Source organism: Carassius gibelio, chromosome A9 (genome assembly GCF_023724105.1).
Source record: "Carassius gibelio isolate Cgi1373 ecotype wild population from Czech Republic chromosome A9, carGib1.2-hapl.c, whole genome shotgun sequence".
Classification (NCBI taxonomy): domain Eukaryota; kingdom Metazoa; phylum Chordata; class Actinopteri; order Cypriniformes; family Cyprinidae; genus Carassius; species Carassius gibelio.
This window is the reverse complement of record NC_068379.1, coordinates 21,172,519-21,191,340: the sequence shown is the minus strand read 5'-3', so window position 1 is coordinate 21,191,340 and position 18,822 is coordinate 21,172,519. Positions and strand designations below refer to the sequence as shown.

The following is an 18,822-nucleotide window of genomic DNA, read 5'->3' as shown; positions in this document are numbered from 1 at the left end:
ATAAATAGGCTACACCACAAAACTACACTACAAAACAAAAAAACAAAAAAAGAAAGGAAAAAAGGTCAGTAAGATTTTTTATGGTTTTGAAACAAATTTCTTCTGCTCAGTAAGGTTGCATTTATTTTATAAATAATATAGTAAAAACAGTAAATCTACAATAAAAAGATCTGCTTTGAAAATATGTTTTTCCTCTCATGCTATAGCTCCATTACTCCAGTGTCACATGATTCTTCAGAAATCATCCTGAATGCTGCTCAAGAAACTTTTCTTATTATTATAGCTGGCACACCACACTGACAAAAATGCAGTCACATCCTAATGGTTACAAAGTCTTGTATCCCGAAGGTTGTGGGTTTGAGTCTCAAGTCTGGTAGGAATTGTTGGTGGGGGGAGTGAATAACCAGGGATCTCTTCCATCCTCAATAAAAATGACTAAGGTGAGACCTTTGAGGGGTCTCAGGAACCAAACCCCCAACTACTCACCGGGTGCCTGCTGCAGCAATATGACTGCCCACTGCTCCGGGTGTGCGTTCACGGTGTGTGTGAGTGTGCACTTGGATGGGTTAAATGCAGAGCACAAATTCCAAGTCACCACTATGCCACATGTCAATTCACTTCACTATGACAAAGATATAAATCAGTAACTATTACTATAACTATTTTATATATATATATATATATATATATATATATATATATATATATATATATATATATATATATATATATTACTTAATTGTTTTAAAAATAAATGAAACATGGTAACTATTTAAAACATAATTCATTAAAAAAAATAATTCCCATCTTTCTACTTTCTTTAAAGTATTTGTAAGCAAACTTTGAAACATTCTCACAAAATCGTGAAATACAATAAAGGAGAGTTTGCATTTCTTCCAATTGCATGTGTATACAAAAATGACCATGTCCTCTGTGTCGGAAAAAAAATGAAATTCAATATATTCTGATTCTGGACTTCTCCAGAATGTCCAGATGGCTAGTCCGCCCTTGGCTACAGCTACTGATCTAGATGAGCTCACTGACACCGTGACATCCTACATCAGTTTCTGTGAGGACATGTGTGTTCCCACCAGGACTTCACTCGAGACAAAAGAGCCACAATATCTTTTGCTCAATCACAACCTGGAACAATATCCATTAACAGTCCATGCAGAAAAAAAATTAGCCACTGCTAAAACATAACTATTATCTCTGCATGAAAAGCCAACACAAAGTTCAGTCTGGATCAGGGGAGAAGTGTCTGAACTGCCCCAATATCCTCTTGGTCTTCAGGCATGCTCTCACAAACGAGCTACAGGTGGTGATGGTTTGCCCTGAGGAGTAGCAGAGAGAGAAAAGGGGAGAGACGGAACAAAAACACGGGCATTCAACCACATCCACACCCACATCTGTTAACAACAATGAAACAAATTCAAGAACAATAATGGTTTTAAAAATAATAATAAATATATGTCCCTGTGGACGTAGCATGACATGTATATGTGTATGTACCAAGAGCAATTCCAAGACTCCTGCACCATTTATATGCAGACAAATCCAGCTGAGAAAAACTTTTCGTTGAGTGCAGTTGTGACGAGGGGTGAAAATATCCATGTTAACCAAGGCCATCTGCTTTGCGTGACACACGTTTGCACGTTTAAAACAATTTTAGCATACAAATATTTAAAACAAACATGTCATTCAATGTTGACTTTAACAAATAATATTATCTCCGTTATCATTGATTGTCATTGGTGAATTACAACTAGCATTAAAAAAGGTTTTGTTGGTCTTGCTGCTTTTCATGTGAATGTTTTCCCCTTTCTCAGTTTCCTTGTATTGTAGAAACAGGCGGCAGCTCTGAACAAAGAAATTAACCATGGTTTTATTTGTAGTAAAAGTGTAATAAATAATGTTGTTTTTAAAAAAAATATAAGTAGACCGTGTAGCAAGGTTGGTTAAGCAAGGGTGCAGGGTTTACGCAAACTTCACAGCTACTTCGTCACTCAAAATTTGTATGTTTTGTTTTCGACAATGGATTGTAAGTAGATATCCAACTCATGCCCTCATTTTGTTTTCATTCTTAGAAAATACCCTATTAAAATTTTGGTTTGATAACCCTCCTCAAACGATTAAAAATTTTGGTTTGATAACCCTCCTCAAACGATTAAGTGTGTCAGTGTCAGGGATGGGCAGTAGCTATTTTAGATATATGTATTTAACCCTAAAAATGCAAAACCTTAAAGAGACATCAAAAAATTTATTTGCTATTTGCTATTTAATGCTATTTTCCATCTTATACTCAGATAATACAATCTCATTACTTATTCTGACCTTGACTCTTATATATGATTTTAATGTTTGTATCCACCATTTTTTTTAATGTAAGCATAAAAAGGTATAAAAAGTTATAAAAGTTTAAGTTTACAGTAAAGACAATGTACTATACTAATTGTTTTTATTTAATATAAATGTAAATAAATATTTTAAAAAATATGTTGCACTCTAAAATTGCTATAAAATCAAAGCCATTTATCTAACCCATTTATGTTCTAAATTTGAAGTTGATATCAAAAATATATACCAAAAATAACCATTGGGTTACACTAAAACTCTATTAAATTTTTGTAATGCAGTATAATGTCAGAAATCAATCATTTTCGGTCACAATATGACTTCTATTACAAAACATTCACCAAATATGGAATCTTCACTTTCATACCTTACCAACAATATTTGTTTCGTCAAGATTACAAAAAGATTTGATTTTCTAAAACACAAGCCACAGTCACACAGTTTATATGCAAGTTTTATATCTTGATTTATATTCCTAAACGGGTGAAGTATACCTGTGGAATCACCGCTCATTTCCCTATTTCTGTTTTACTGCCCGTCTGCTCCTTCCTGTACGAGCCTTTTATATGTGATGCGTTTGCCGCTGTTGTAAAAAAAAAAGTAATTGTTCTCCAAACATTTAGGAAGCAGCAGTGGGAGAAAGTATTTTGCCGAGTTGTTTGTCAAAGAGCCATTTTGTGAGAAGTTGAGAAATTGATTTTTTTCTCATATAAACTGATAAGGTTGTGGGTAATTTTGGAGAACACATGAGAAAAATTATTTTGGAGTACACTTCTTTTACCCACAAAAAAGAATGTAAAAAAATCATGTAAAATGCAGTGTGACTCTGATTTGTGACATAAGAACTGTCATGGAGCTACTACGTGACAATGCACAGACTGGGGCGCATTCCCTCTTTTCACACATGCACACACAACATATATTTATGTGTACTTTTATGATGCTGGGGAGGCATAAAAGGGTGGACTGTGTAATATGTGGTTATCGTGTGTATTATGTCTAGTGTAAAAGTCTGTTTTGTTATATATTCTAACTAATTAATAATTTACCAATTTAGCATATGAGTTTACGAATAACTATGGGTCACAGTAATACAGTTAGATAAGTAAAATAGATAATCTTATTAGTTGGAAGCATCATTTGTTTAAACCAGTGCTGTTCAAACCATGGTTTCAGTGGACCTCTTTGGGCGAATCCATGTTACATCTGTGAACAAATGTGTATCTGATTGTTTCTTGTGTTATTGTTTTTCTTATAGGAAAAAATGTGTTGATATTTAGGTTATGTCATGTGTAGAATTGTTTTACTAGATGTATGTGAAATGTTATGTTAGATTTACTGATAGTATAGTATGTTCTGTAGGTGGGTCAAGACATTAAGATGATGACCGTAGCAATCAGTAGACAGGTGAAGGTCTGGTGAAAGTAGCGTGAGCGTGGTCGAAGCTCGACGGCCAGAAACAATGCTGTTAGCAGCTACAGTAATCCGTTTAGTGCAGGAATAGATTGCTGACTTGAACATGTTTGCTGTAAATATTGTATAGATTTTGTTTATTTCTTTTTTGGTTATTTTTGGTTTGTAGCACTATTTTATTCCTGCACTGTGGAACTTTTGACACTTCTTGCCTAATAAATTTGACTTCAACGGATTCCTGCTTGTTCTGGACACCCTTTTATCTCCAACCGCACGGGTCATCGGGAACAATAACATATGTATAACACTAAATTAAGTAATGCTTTCTTATATGTTTTTTTTTCATTCATTAAATATTTTATTTTAGTTAATGTTTGTATTTAATATGGAGCATTACTTTATTCATTACTATTTATATTGCAGGCTCATTTTGTAAATGCAAACATTTTAAGTTTTAGACAATGGACACTTGGTGCTTAATGAAAAATTGACAAAATTCTGTTCGCACATCTATGCAAATATGATAAAACAGCTTGTGAACATTTATGTAATGTTATTTACCTCAGAAAAGACAACAATGGGGCATTGAAGGGGTCATATTATGTTGCTAAAAAGAAGATTATTTTGTGTATTTGGTGTAATGAAATGTTACATTATTTCATAAATAATGTAATACATTATTTTCACATTATTTTCCATATACTGTTCATTATTGTTTCTCCTCTATGCCCTGCCTTGATTTTTACAAAGCTCATTGTTCTGAAAAGCGATGTGTGCTCTGATTGGCCAGCTATCTGGTGCAGTATGATTGGCCAAATACCTCAAGCTTGTTATGGAAAAATGTTTTGCCCCTTACCATACTGTGATGCCGTGTGTCTCGGAGCGCTGACACAAAAAAAAGCAAAGCCATTATAAATGAGGCATTTGTTGCATCCAGTGGGGACATAATAACAGACTATAATGACTTATACTGTCTTTTTTTCATGCTGCATTGCATTGTGCTGCGTAAACATAAAACCATGTCTGCATTTGTGATCGGAGAAACCTCAAACAACAAGCGCCGCTCTACACTGCTCAAAAGTTGCGTTTGAATCTTGATTAAATATGAAAACGTACTTTCAGACTGTGAGTCAGAACAGCTGATATGTAGTCTACTATCCCAGAATCAGGAAACTGTCCTCCATAAAATGCGCTGCACACATCTGAATTGTTGGGTTGACGAGTGGATGAGTCTTCACTTTTATAAAGAATATATTTTTGGGTTGGAGACTTTAGTCTTTGCAACTTTAGGGAACTTATCTATTCACAAACAGCTTGTAACACTCCAAAGAGAAATGAATACTTGAAATCACATCATATGACCCCTTTAACATATAACATTTGGGGAGGCCCAGACAAATGTTTTTGCATATCGAGGCTGACATGTTACACCACTGAAAACCAAGGTGAGTTTTTGAGAAAGAGATCTAACATACTGAATAACCTTAAAATACCCTGTACATTGTCTTTAAAACATATTGAGAATCCATGGATGACAGAATCAACATGGCAATGTAAAAAAAAAAAGGAGAAAATCTGCTTATTTTCTTTATGTTCTTTAATCTAACATTTATTTGTAAAACCTATCATTCTATTTTAATATGTTGTTGTAGCAAACAATATAGAAATAAATATACATTATTATTCAGACTAGTATTTACATAACAATAACAGTAATGATGTGAATATCATAAAGACTAAAATTTATGCACTGAATACAGCTGATAGTCATTGGTGTCAAATTTCATTTAACAGTTATACTCCTTATAAAAGAAGAGCTATTATATTTTTAACAGAATGATTAACTCATGGCTTATATTCAAATTATAAATATTCAAAATAGTAAATAATTATTTAGTTAACCTAATATTTAATTTTTTAAATTTAAATTATTTAATTTTCATTCGCCCATATTTGAATTTTATGTGTACACATCTCCACAGATCAAACAATCACATGCTGTATGATCCTCATGACTTATACACACTTAACAACAAGTAAAGTATAAAAGCAGCTTCTTTCTGGAACTTCACAAAATCTTCCTCTGAGATTCTGAAGCCAACATTTGGAAAACCAAGGTGAGTTTTTGCCAAAGAGACTTGAATAACCTGAATACTACTGAATAACCTTTCTATATAAAATATCCTTGTGCTTTGTTTATAAAATACATTTAGAATCCACTGTGTGCAGTATATGATTACAAACATTTAATTTTTAGGTTCATCATGGCAATCCTGAGAAGTCTGCTGCTTCTTTTCATTGTGTTCTCAATGGGGAATGCAGATGGTAACAAGACATTTATTTGTAAAAACCCTTTTTATCCCTTTCTAAAAACCAAACCTTTGACATTTTGTAGTTTTATGGAAAGGCGTAGCAAGACATATTATAATATTTAAGAGATTAAAAGACTAATATTTGAATGATTAATGAAGGTCGAGACTAAAGCACACATTTTTTTAGCAAATGATCACACAAATATAAAATAAGCTTCATAAAATAATACAATTAAATACTTTTTTGCCGTGAATATTACAAGAGCCTTAATGTTTGTACTCTATGCAGTTGAGATAGCTGAAAGATGCCCCAATGGATGGATAAACTTTGGAGTCCGATGCTTCAAGTACTTCTCTCAGTCGGTTAACTGGATCACAGCAGAGGTAAGGTGTTGATGATTTTTATTATTTTTAAAGTAAAAATTCCTTTTCTGCAAATAGAAAATAATCAATCAGACCAGGTTTTGTTTTAAAATGACTTAAGTCACTTATGTTTTATGCTAAAACGATTATATTATGGATTACCATTAATTTTTTTTTATCTTTTTAGAGAAACTGTCTAAGTCTGGATGCAAATCTCGCATCTGTGCACAGTAAAGCGGAAAATGAGTTTGTGCAGAGTCTGTTGCCCTCTTCCTCCACACGTTGTTGGTTTGGTATTCAAGATGGGGAACAAGTAAGTTAGAGACTAAAATTTCTAAGGAAGATCCATAAACATTTTTAAAGCCAAACTAAATGGCCTACTAAATGAGTACAGCACTCCTATAATAAGTGTCTTTGCCCTGTAGGAAGGACAGTGGGTGTGGAGTGATGGAACTCCATATGACTATGCCTACTGGTGTGCTGGAGAACCTAACAATTCGGGTGTCGAAAACTGTGGGGAGGTCAACATCAACCAGAGTTGTAAGAATGCAGTCTTTTTTTTTTAAAGTACTTAATGAACATAAGTACTTTTTGAAAATATTTATTTACATTCTTATAATTTAGTATCATACAGTAACATGAAATGGCTCATTTAGATGTCACACAGTACCTTAAGTATACATAGCATTTTATTTAGATTTTAACACCACTGACCAATAACTTATTTTATTTTTTCACCTTACAGCTAATCGTTGTTGGAACGATCTACCCTGTTTGAGTCAAATAGGCTATGTTTGTGCTAAAGTCCTGTGAGATCACATGCAGTCATCTTTCTCCAATATTCTGATTTCATCTTTAAAAAAATGTAACTCTTAAATTAAGCCTTTTAGAGATATGCTCTCAACTTTAATCTCTCCTCAATACTGATACATTTATCAAATCAATAAAAGCATTGATAAAGCAAATATTGTGTATTGTGGCATTAAATCAAAATTATGTAAATTGTTTTTTACTACATTGTGTGTGTATGCATACTGCATTAAATATTTGAACAACACTTTTAAATTACAATGAAATTACATTAAGTGACTTACTCCCAGATGTTGATTTACGATGACTCAATAATTCAATAATATCTAATCGTCAGCCTGCCTACAGTGCGATATCAAAAATGAACATTGGTTATACCATGTCTATATGTTTAAATTTATATCAACCTAAACTGCTTGATTAAGAGAGTTTGGGTTCCTTGGCACATTCGCCTTGCTTATTTGGGGTCTGAAAGACACATAACTTTCAGAAATGTATCATTATAATCTTGAATCCAGTTAGGTCTGTTACTCCACCACCTGTAGGTGTGACATCATATGTCACTGTTACGGATTTGTACAAACGGAAAGGGTTCACAAGCAAACAAGTGGTGCCAATATACACTAATGGTATACTGTAATACTACTAAAAATCATGATTAATTGTTCAAATAAATAACACAAGCCTAAAGACTGTAGTTGTAACGTTTCGTAATATTAATCACTCACCCCATGAAGAAGAATAATAGCTTTTGATAACAAACTCAGAGAAACATTACCAAACACTATAATAAACAACAACGGACAGAGACAAAGGTAGATCTAAGAGAAAAGTGAAAGTAAGTGAAAGTGACATGACATTCAGCCAAGTATGGTGACCCATACTCAGAATTCGTGCTCTGCATTTAACCCATCCGAAGTGCGCACGCACACACACACACACACACACACACACACACACACACATAACACACACATAACCTAATATTTAGGTTTTTTTTTTTGTAAAAGCTCATCTTACCACATTCTGCCATATTTGAATTTTATTAAGTCCACAGATAAAACAGTCATATCCTGCATCCTTCTTGTGACTTATACACACTTGAAATGAAGTAAAATATAAAAGTAAGGCTCTCTGGAACTTCACAAAATCTTCCTCTGAGATTCAAAAGGCAACGATCTGAAAACCAAGGTGAGTTTTTATTCAGAACTACTGAATAACTTTTTTATATAAAGTATACTTGTGGGGCTACAAAAACAATCTTTTCCCATTCAAAACAAGAGTCATTTGTTCTTTTAATAGTTTTAATATATGGCTACAATCCTAAAACAATTGTAAACCACATCAGCATCTTGTGCGGGAGCTACAGTCATGCGTTCATGCAATGATGTGTCTGAGAAGGTTTGAGAATGGCTTCTTTCTTTTTGCCTTTCAGCAGAGTCAACTGGGTTTCTAAACTGACTATTTTCTTAAGTAAATCAGGGTAGGATCAGGATCTTTCTTTTGTGTGAAAAGTGATTGCCCTGTGTCTCATCCGTCTATGTGCAAAATAAACAGCCTCCTGGTCTTTTCTTCTTTTCTCCCAAAAACATCTTGCAATGTGACCTTCCTTTCCACATGCATGCCAGACAATGCCTTGATTAGGTCTCTATTCTCTGGGCAATGTCACCACACGTGTCCACATGTGTAGTGTGGTAGATATTCACCTACACACCTGACTTAAGTTAAACCAGCTGTCACCCAACACCAAAATTAACCTCAGGTGACTTTTCTGACCACACAAGCCTTAGACAATTCTGATAAGAATAACAGCTATCCCCACTTTGCAACCAGGCCTTAGACCAGTGGTGTCAAAACGCTGGGCCATAGCTCTGCAGAGTTTAGCTCTAACCAGCTCCAACTCACACCTGCTTGGAAGCTGGATCAAATGTGTTTGATTAGTATTGGAGCAAAACTGTGCAGAGCTGTGGCCCTCCAGGAACTGAGTTATAGACCAATGTCTTTAGATAGTTCAGTTAAGAATCATTGGATTGATGAGTTTATTTGCTGAATAAAACAAAAAGATTGGTCAGGATTGGTCAGGAACTCGTACAATTCAACTTCAATTCTCTGGTATACTGCGCGTGCACTTCAAGGCACGCTCCTTTTTTCTGTTGCTCTCACTACCAATCACAAACACTGTTGCTCTCGCAGCCAATTACAAACGAGATCAAAAGTCAACTCAAATGAAAAGTTAACAGTATTCAAATACAATTATTAATACACAACGACAATGCTTTGCCCCCTAAGAACACTCTCACTTGGGACTATGATCTCTAGTGTTCCACCACAACAGTAACGGTCTCCGGACGATGCCTTTGAATATGCTTTAATCACAAACAGGAAGACCTCATTCCAACTGCAGAGAATGCCCCAGCAAAAAGGATACAACCGTTTAATAGGTACATGGCAAAAGTAATATCACTCATTATATCATCTTTGCAACACACCAACTTTGGAGGAAAAAAAATGTTAGTAATGATTAATTAAAAACCTTACTCTTCTGAATTTCTTTGGTCTGTGATGTAAACCATTAGATAATCTAGAACACTCTATCCAACCAAAGGCAGAAACTGGAGATCATGTTTATTTCTTCAAAATAGGATAAATGGATCCTCTGCAGTGAATGGGTGTCACAAACATAACACAACAACATACACAATACAGAACAGTACAGAAATAAAAATGTGCATTACAATTATTTTGCTGTAAATATAAAACAGAGTATTGACTCATCACACACACACACACAAAAAAGACATTCAGTATTCACATAACAATAAATACATATTATCCTTAATTTAAAGAAAATTATATGTTGTTTTATAACAAAGTTCGGGAGGAACAGTCGCAGTTCATTAACCTGATTAACACAAGCGGAGACCAATCAATAATCAACTCATGACAAAGTCAGGACAGCAGAACCTACCTCTGTTCATTGACAGTTTTCAGCATCCCTCCTCCACCCCATTTCTCCTCACTTATAGATCCATCTACTCTTACCACAACCGGGGGGAGTACTCTGGGTTCGTGCCACATCCCGAGCTCGGAGACCTCCACCCAGACAGCACGCCAAATACGCATAAACTTACGGTATACGTAGATGTGAACTTGTGAAAAAAGAATAAAAGAAGATGCCAGTACTTGGAAAACGCATAAGGAAAACGGATAAAGAAATCGTGTTAATTAAAAAATTATTCTTAATCCAGAATTATTTCCTTCTGTGGAACACAAATGAACATATTCTGCAGAATGTCTATGCCATATTGTTTTCAATGCAGTGAGAGTGGGTTAGAATTGCTGATCTATAATATCACCACTTACTGTTTAGAATTCTATGAGCAATCCAGTCAGATCAGTGGTTGTCATTTTTTTTTAATTGCCAAGCTCCACAAAAGAATAGAAGTGGAATAAAATCAAGTAAAAAATAGTCCACATGAACTGTGTGCTATATTTCAAGTCTAAGTTAAAGAAGTGTCTTATGCTCACAAAAGCTGCACATATCTGATTAAAAAATAATATAAAAACATTAATGTGTTAAAATATTATTTCAATTTAAAACAGTTTAAAATTCAGTTTATTCCGTGATGGCTAAATTGAATTTTCAGTGGCACATGATCCCTCAGAAATCATTCTAATATGCAGATTTGGAGCTCAAGAAACATTTCTTATTATCATTATGAATAATAAAAACAGACGTGCTGCTTGATATTTTTCTTAAAACCATGATACTTTTTTCATTTCAGGATTATTTGATGAATAGAAGGTTCAAAAGAACAGCATTTATTTCAAACTGTTTTTAAAAAAAAAAAAAGTTTAAATGTCTTAACTGTCGCTTGTGATGAATTTAATTCTTCAGTTTCTATAAAAATCGGACTTACCCTCAAACTTTTGAACAAACTTTTGGTGTGTTTTCTCATGAAGTGACATACAGCCAAGTATGGTGACAGATTATGACTCCAATACAACAATGGGCATTATACTAAAAGCATATGTATTTTAGCATAGGTTGCCATCATGGTCATCTTCATCTCCCTGAAGACAAGACTTGAGGCTGTGCTTTCACTTCCAGGTTTCGACTCAGCCAGCTAGTCTGCTTAAGAGACGAGCAAGCCACAGCTCCCACTGCTTCTAGTATGCTCTGGCTCACTTCCTGTTGAGGGTACGATTACTATGTACAGTACTTTAATAGGTAGGCCAAGAAATATGTTGGGTAAAGTTTTGCTCATGCTTAGCAATCCAGACAATAAGCAGTAAGATATTATATAAACTTTTAGTTTTCACTTACTATATAAACAAAATACTGGTTTTGCTGTCACTCACTGTACCGGTCTTACCTGCAGTTCTTTAGGATCCCTCTTGTTGTCGATATTGGGATGTCTATTTACACATTCATTAAGGATGCTGCAACAGTGAGATTAGAGTATCAAAAGCAGTTACTAATGACAACTTTTTCATTTAATTAATAAGATATCTCTATAAGAGTTTTCTTATCTCTTGAAATCATCTTAGATCAAACAACTAGGCGGTTTCATACTGATCTTTTTGCACTGGCACCAGTTATGCACCAGAGGTTAATATTCAGAGGTAGGGTTTGTTCACATCTCTAATCCTCTAAAGTATGACAAATAACAGTGACCACATTATTTTACTTACCTGAGGAGCAAGAAGTGTCCAGGAGGGGCAGTTGGACAGATTCTCTGAGCAGACAGAGGAGAGGATTGATGTTCTCCTGAAGAACTTGTAAAAGACTGTAAAAAAGGCCATTTAGGACATTTCCATCAACATTCCACTAAAAACAATAACCTTTAAGAACAATATAGTTGAGGGGTGAATCTTTCATTGAAAAGAAATGTTAGCCATTGGCATGAAATGGGTTGCAACAGTTTACTGGAATTTGGTTGTTTTAAAATAAATGAAATTGTATGCTAGCAAGTAAGATAAAATACAATTAAAAAAGTGTGCCTTTTTTTTTTTCAATTTTAAAAATGCCAATGTTTTTTTCTTGGGGTTGGGATATAGCATTTTTTTATAAGCTTTATATAAAATCAACAGATGTTTCTATGGAATGTCACCATTTAGATACATGCAGTACCTGGTCTCCTTTGATCTGATGGGGTTTCTTCACCACTTCTCTGATGGGCTGCAGTATGGTGTCTGTATGGAGTGTGTTTAGTGCCTTCACTAAATCCAAGGTCATTTGAGAATCATTAGCATCTGGTAAAATCTATGTATGCATACACAAACATCCACAAAATGTAAAAACATAATTCAGTGCATCCATAGCACCATGATTGGCTTATTATACTGACAGTGTAATCATATTCATAAATCTGCAAATCAGCCTGAATGAGTCAGACTGGTGCAAATGGATGAATTAATTGTAGAGCAATGACTCTGAACATAACCAGTATCCATCAAAATGACATAGTGACAAAATAATTGCAGAAAATGCATCTGCATTATTCTGTGTTGGGCGGCTCAGAAACAGACATTGCAAATGAATACACACCAAATGCAAAAGACTGTAAGATAGATTATAGTCTCTGATTAGATTTGGTGACATCTGTTAGCTCAGCAGTAATAAAAGCCTTGAGAAAACACATAAATGCATGCAAACACACACTGTGACACCTACATCTGTTCAATCTGATGCCATGAGCATCAAATGGGCATTAAGAGATTTACAAAGGATTTAACAGACAGAAGCAAACCCCAAAACACATGCCTGTTGAACAATCTGATTCATGTCTAGCAGTACTATTAATACTTTCTGTTTAGCTTTCTGTTCTTACCACCCAGAAATGCACACTGCAACTCCTATGATGGATTTAGACTCATTACAGCCGAATTAGTATAAGCTGCTGAATATAAGTTCCTGCACTTTATTCACACATCAATGGGATTCTGTATCTGGCAGAGGGAGGCACAAAACCAATATAGCAAACACACACAATATAGCAGCACTCACACAAATATCCTGGATTAAGCTCTTAATGCCATCAGCAGCTTAAAGTCATTATAATAGCAGTTTATTAAAAAGATTACAAGCAACAACCAGCCTTGAATTATGATGGTGGTTAGTATAAAAGTTTCTGGGGTGGTATGGTACCTTTTCAAAAGGTAAAACTATTTTTTATTCATTTTTTACCTAGGGGTGCTTATTGGTACCTTACATGTTAATACCCAAATGTTAGTACCTGAAAGGTATGAAAGTTTTGAAAAAGGTACTACTGCCCCAGTGGCAGCGTTTGTACCCTTTGTCTGAGAGTGTACAATGTTGTTATTATCAAGTTTCTAATCTAGATCTTATATACACACAGTTATAAACACACTTTTTTTCAGGATTCTTTGATGATTAGAAAGTTAAAAACAGAACAGTGTTTATTTCTGTAACATTATAAATACCTTTACTGTTACTTTTGATCAATTTAATGTGTTTATGCTGAACAAAGATTAGCAAAATTATTACTAGAAGTAAAAAAAAATAAAACTTACCGACCCCAAACTTTAGAACGTTAATGTAAATGTCAATGTTAGTGTAAATGTCCATTTCCACTCTACAAAGCATATCCATAACCAGCTCTCCCTAGGCCATGTACTTATGGTACAAACAAAGTTGTGTGTAATGATATTGGTCTATTGATCTGGTCATTAATAGTGCTCCTCATAGCAGCATACCAGTGAAAACTGTGCACCGGGAGCCAGAGAAATGTACATCAAGTGGCTATAGATGTGCATTTGATAAATACATAGGCCGGGTATGGAGGAGGGGTCTCTGCTATACTTCTTTCTCAATGTTTGAGTACAGTTCCATTCAAGAAGCAACATGCAGAGACCTGTTATGTAACACAAATCTGTCCTTGTTGCATCCATTGACTTCATGGCTACCACACAGAACATCATATCCATCATATGCATATTCAGCCTTAAAAGAGTATTAAAAGTGGAAAACGTGTGGCATTATGCTGGTTGGTTAAATGCATTTAAATAAAAAGAATAAAAAGAAATACACATTTTAACAAAACTTTTTCACCTACTGCTGGGGAAACAATAAGTAGCATCCATCATCACATATACATCTTCTGTTTGAACTACAGTCATGATTACAGATATACTATTGGTACAGTATTTACAATAAACTACCCATTAAAATTGTATGGAATGCATAACAACATGTCATATGTTTGTTAGAACTGAATGACTCATTCACTGCAACTCACTGGATGGTCGACAGTCTCGTGCCAAATAAGATCATGTGTTTAGAAAAGTCGAAAGTTTAAAAATAGTTAAAAGCTGGCACGAGAGAGGAAAGATGCGTCATATTTATATTCAAAGCTGTAGCTGCTTCACTGTATTTTTAATCAAATAAATGCCACGTTAGTGAGAATAAAATACTTATTTTATAATATTAAATAGTATAGCACTATAAAAACTTAAGGTTCCTGGAGGCACCTTTAGGCTTTACGTGAAAGAGCATTGATGAGTATAGCACAAGCTGACCCAGTGAGATAACCTGCAGATACTAGAATATATTTTCACTGTTTGCTGCAGATTTATAGTAAACGCTGGCATAATTAAATCGCATAATTAAGTTATAAATTATACTCTCAGTAACAAAACACTTTGGCAAAAAAAAATGAGTCTTTATATTTTTACTTAAATGCTAAACCATCCAAAAAAAAGAAAAAGAAAATCACTGTTTATTTTATTTGTATCTTTACCTTTATTGTATTTATTTGTGCTGCTGCTTGTAGTAAGAATTATATTTACATACTGGTATATATTTTTTGAAAGTATAGTTTGTCCATAAACATAGCACTTACGGAACAGTACCGAAATTGTGAAACAAACTGAACGTTGAAAATGATAGATGCATAGGAAATAGTATTACAGTATGTCATTTAATTGAGAAATAATAATAAAGCTTAATCGTTACATAATATTTATTTTGAACACAACTAGACAAGGTCATAGAACTACACAACAGCAGAGAGGTCGTTGTTTCTTCACCACTGAATCTTGATTTGATTAGGTATGGTCAGTCCACAGGACTTAGGTCTCCCTGATCAGTTTTGTGAGCTTCTGGACCTTTGTCTTGGTAGACATGTCCACATACTTATCACCAATGCTGACGATCATGCCCCCAAGGATAGAGGGATCAGACTGTGGGAAGGAGGAAGAGAAACCCATTAAACATCTGTATTACATTACAATAAATATACCAATAAACAAAACCTATTTGATAAAAACAATCATTTACTTTTGACTAATTCTAATTCAATGTGAACATTTTAGGACTCTTTCTTGGTTTCGACACATTAAAAAAAAAAAAATCAAAACATTAGGCTGTACCCTCTTAAAATTTTTTTATTTTAAAACGAATACTAAAATGAAGCCCAGCTCCTGGAACAAGCCGTTTTGGCCCTTCTGGACAGCTGTGGCCTAATGGTTAGAGAGTTGGACTTGTAACCTGAAGGTCACAGGTTCGAGTCTCAGTGCTGGCAGGAGTTGTAGGTGGGGAGGGATGAATGAACAGAGCTCTCTTCCACCCTCAATACCCATGACTGAAGTGCCCTTGAGCAAGGCACTGAACCCCAAGGTGCTCCCCGGGCGCTGGATATAGCTGCCCACTTCTCCGGTGTGTGTTGACGGTGTGTTCACTACTCACTGCTGTGTGTGCACTTGGATGGGTTAAGTGCAGAGCTCCAAGTATGGGTAACCATACTTGGCACATACAGACTTTGACTTTTTTTTTTTTACCTTGGTCTCAAGCTTGATGGACTCTCCCTTTGCCAGGAAACCATTCAGTGCCATCTTCAGCTCTGCAAGATTAGCTTCATCCAGAGGCTGTTCACAAAATTTAATTCAAAACTAGTTAGACGCAGATCAGAAATCTTTTAAAATTAAGGTTTAAAAAACAAAATAAAACAAAAAAAGGGTTCAAACAAATGTATACAGTACATGGCTTACATGTGCGGTGGTGACTGAGCATGTGACCTCTCCTCTGTGGGCACTCATCATTTTGCCAAAGGCTGTGATGACATCAGGGGTCAAGGTCAAGCGGCCATTTTCTGCTAGGACATCTGTAAACAAAAGTTATTACTTATTCATATACAATACATTTTCAAACCCATAAAATGCTCTGAACTTTCTAAATGAAACTATTATCATCATTTTCAATAGCACTCTTCTACAGACTTTTCACTTAATATGTGCAAACTCTACTTGCACATTTATTTTGATCACATCATGGTTCTCACTGAATCAACCTGTAGAGAGATGTAAAGAGAATAATGACTGGTCAGAAAACTCACTGATGAAGTTGATGGTGATGGGGGAGAGTTTAGCATTGGTCAAAGTATCAGTGAAAGTCTTCTGTTTGACACTGCGCTTGACATGGGGGTTCATCACGATACTTGACAGCTTTGGATCCTTAATCAGGCTCTAGAAAGATTAGGAAAAATTAAAGAAAAGCCAGAACTACTGAAGCTTTGTATAAAACAAGCACAAACAAAGAGAGGGAAATCCAAAGTGAAACTCACAAATACACGACCAAGCTCCTGTTCAACCTTATCAAGGCTCTTCTGCTTGCTGGCAGCAGAGAACAGGGCAGTAGCATAACGTCCCTCCACCCCATAGACCTGGATAGGGGGCTGAAGAAACATACTATGGTAAAAATAAAGCCTGCTGTGCAAAAAAACGTTTACACTATTATGGACATCTGAACATCTGAAACCTTATGACTCTGGCATCATGTAACAGTATATAAAGCAAATGCATCAGAAATAAAACGTGCAGTTAAATCAACACCAGAATAACTTATTAAATACTATTACACAAAGAAATCGCTGTGCATTTCACAAAATATTATATAGCTACTATGATTGTCAGTACTGCAGAATTGTACTAGTAAAATGTTTTCAGAATATGTCATGGTAATTTTTTTTCGTGGTATCTGCATATAATGTTACTTAAAATGAATGACTTTTCTTTGTTTTATTGGTTTGTTTACCTTGAGAAGTTTTGCTACTGGTCGGATCACAGAGGTGCTAAACTGACGCACCTGCACAGAGATAAAGAAAATAACATGCAGGAAGATTGATCAAATATGAGAGACACAACCTGGTTACAAATATCAATTATAAGCTTTTCATGTCAGCAGTGTCACTTTTTTTTTTTTTTGCGTCTCAAAACCTTTATAACTGCATCCTATGACTTCTATAGCGGTCTCACTTCTATATGTTTCAAAACGTTTGTCTAATCTCATTTCCAGTGTTTAATCTTTCAGAATGAGCATATTTGGAAAACAATTTAATCAGGTCCTTTGTTTCAAAATTTTATATAGATTGACCTACACCAAGTCTAATATCTCGTGGTTTTCCGTGCAGATACCAAAGTTTATCAGAATGTTATACCTGCAGCCCCACTCCAAGCGCTGACATTTTCTCCTGCGACAGTGTAGGTCAGAAGCACTGCGCATGCGTGAATGTCTCGGAAGAAATACGCAGGAGCTGCGCTCATGCATTGTGGGAAATATGGTTAGTCATATCAGTGGAAAATTACACTGAAAGATTACGGGATTCTTAACAAAGAAGACGTTTTAGAAACTTATTTAAATAACTTCCCCTATTTATTTATTTTTTATATTATATTATATTATATTATATTATATTATATTATATTATATTATATTATATTATATTATATTATATTATATTAATGTCTCGTATTAATCAACGCGTGTAAAAGCGTCTTAAATTAAAGTCGCATATAGCATTCATCTTAAATCTGGTGGTCAGTCCAAAATCAAATAAATGTATTTTTACCGAACCTGATATACTGGTATAACAGAGGTTTGGACGCATACTTAAAGATCACAGTTCTTAACTTCCAGTCTTCTGTTTATTATTGTAAAGTGATCAAGGTCATCACTGACTGCAGGCAGAATATCTTTGTCAAAAAATAAATATATAAATAAATAACAAACTTACACTTACATGGATGCAGTTTACTTAGACTGCACTCTTTCATCTGTTCATTCTGTGAAGACAGATGCAGCTACGACTATGAGCAAGAAGGTATATAAAAAATAATCTTGATCCTTTCACCCAGATACAGACTATTGAGATATAACCAATGAGTATTTGTGTTTATTTCATCTGTAATGTGTAGGTGGACACTCTGTTGGCACCTGTGGGATGACCAGGACTCTGTTAGACTTGAATTCTATTTATTTACTTAACGAACTCCCGATGACAGAAAGGGCTGTAAAATCTATTGTTATGCTGGATGAAATTATAGCATGCATACATTTAAACTAAGGTAAACCAACTTGGTAAAGAACATTCTTTATGAGAATTATAACAAGGACAGGTGCATTTCCACATCGTTCTTTTGACTGCAAAATCTAAGAAGCTTAGAATGAGCCTTTCCACATACTGTCTCATTGAATCCTGAAGTTTTGATAGTGACTAAAGTGGGCGATTTCTAGTCGTTTCCATTACTTATTAAGGGGTTACGAGAGGTG

At 34.8% G+C, this 18,822-nt stretch overlaps 2 protein-coding genes across 2 annotated transcripts; one reads left to right on the top strand and one right to left on the bottom strand.

The window, feature by feature from the left end:
- The first annotated feature begins 5,863 nt into the window (after positions 1-5,863).
- Positions 5,864-7,333, top strand: LOC128020339 (ladderlectin-like). Its single transcript, XM_052607170.1, has 6 exons — positions 5,864-5,885; positions 6,026-6,093; positions 6,370-6,464; positions 6,631-6,756; positions 6,869-6,983; positions 7,189-7,333. The coding sequence occupies exons 2-6, from the start codon at positions 6,033-6,035 to the stop codon at positions 7,254-7,256; spliced, it is 465 nt and encodes a 154-aa protein (XP_052463130.1). The 5' UTR covers positions 5,864-5,885; positions 6,026-6,032; the 3' UTR covers positions 7,257-7,333.
- A 7,844-nt stretch (positions 7,334-15,177) lies between these two features.
- LOC128019943 (ATP synthase subunit O, mitochondrial) lies at positions 15,178-17,806 on the bottom strand. Its single transcript, XM_052606319.1, has 7 exons — positions 17,711-17,806; positions 17,308-17,358; positions 16,838-16,948; positions 16,610-16,739; positions 16,266-16,378; positions 16,056-16,142; positions 15,178-15,458 (listed from the first exon to the last, which is right to left on the bottom strand). Exons 1-7 carry the CDS (start codon positions 17,735-17,737, stop codon positions 15,348-15,350), a joined length of 630 nt encoding a protein of 209 aa, XP_052462279.1. The 5' UTR covers positions 17,738-17,806; the 3' UTR covers positions 15,178-15,347.
- Positions 17,807-18,822: the final 1,016 nt, after the last annotated feature.

What these genes read in the sequence shown, in the direction of transcription:
- LOC128020339 (XM_052607170.1), top strand. Translation starts at nt 6,033, where the DNA reads ATGGCAATCCTGAGAAGTCTGCTGCTTCTTTTCATTGTGTTCTCAATG. An exon ending in CTCAATGGGGAATGCAGATG is followed by an intron (nt 6,094 to 6,369) that starts GTAACAAGACAT and finishes TACTCTATGCAG; the next exon opens with TTGAGATAGCTGAAAGATGC. An exon ending in TTAACTGGATCACAGCAGAG is followed by an intron (nt 6,465 to 6,630) that starts GTAAGGTGTTGA and finishes TTATCTTTTTAG; the next exon opens with AGAAACTGTCTAAGTCTGGA.
- LOC128019943 (XM_052606319.1), bottom strand. Translation starts at nt 17,737, where the DNA reads ATGTCAGCGCTTGGAGTGGGGCTGCAG. An exon ending in CAGTAGCAAAACTTCTCAAG is followed by an intron (nt 16,949 to 17,307) that starts GTAAACAAACCA and finishes ATGTTTCTTCAG; the next exon opens with CCCCCTATCCAGGTCTATGG. An exon ending in CCATCAAGCTTGAGACCAAG is followed by an intron (nt 15,459 to 16,055) that starts GTAAAAAAAAAA and finishes TCCTTCCCACAG; the next exon opens with TCTGATCCCTCTATCCTTGG.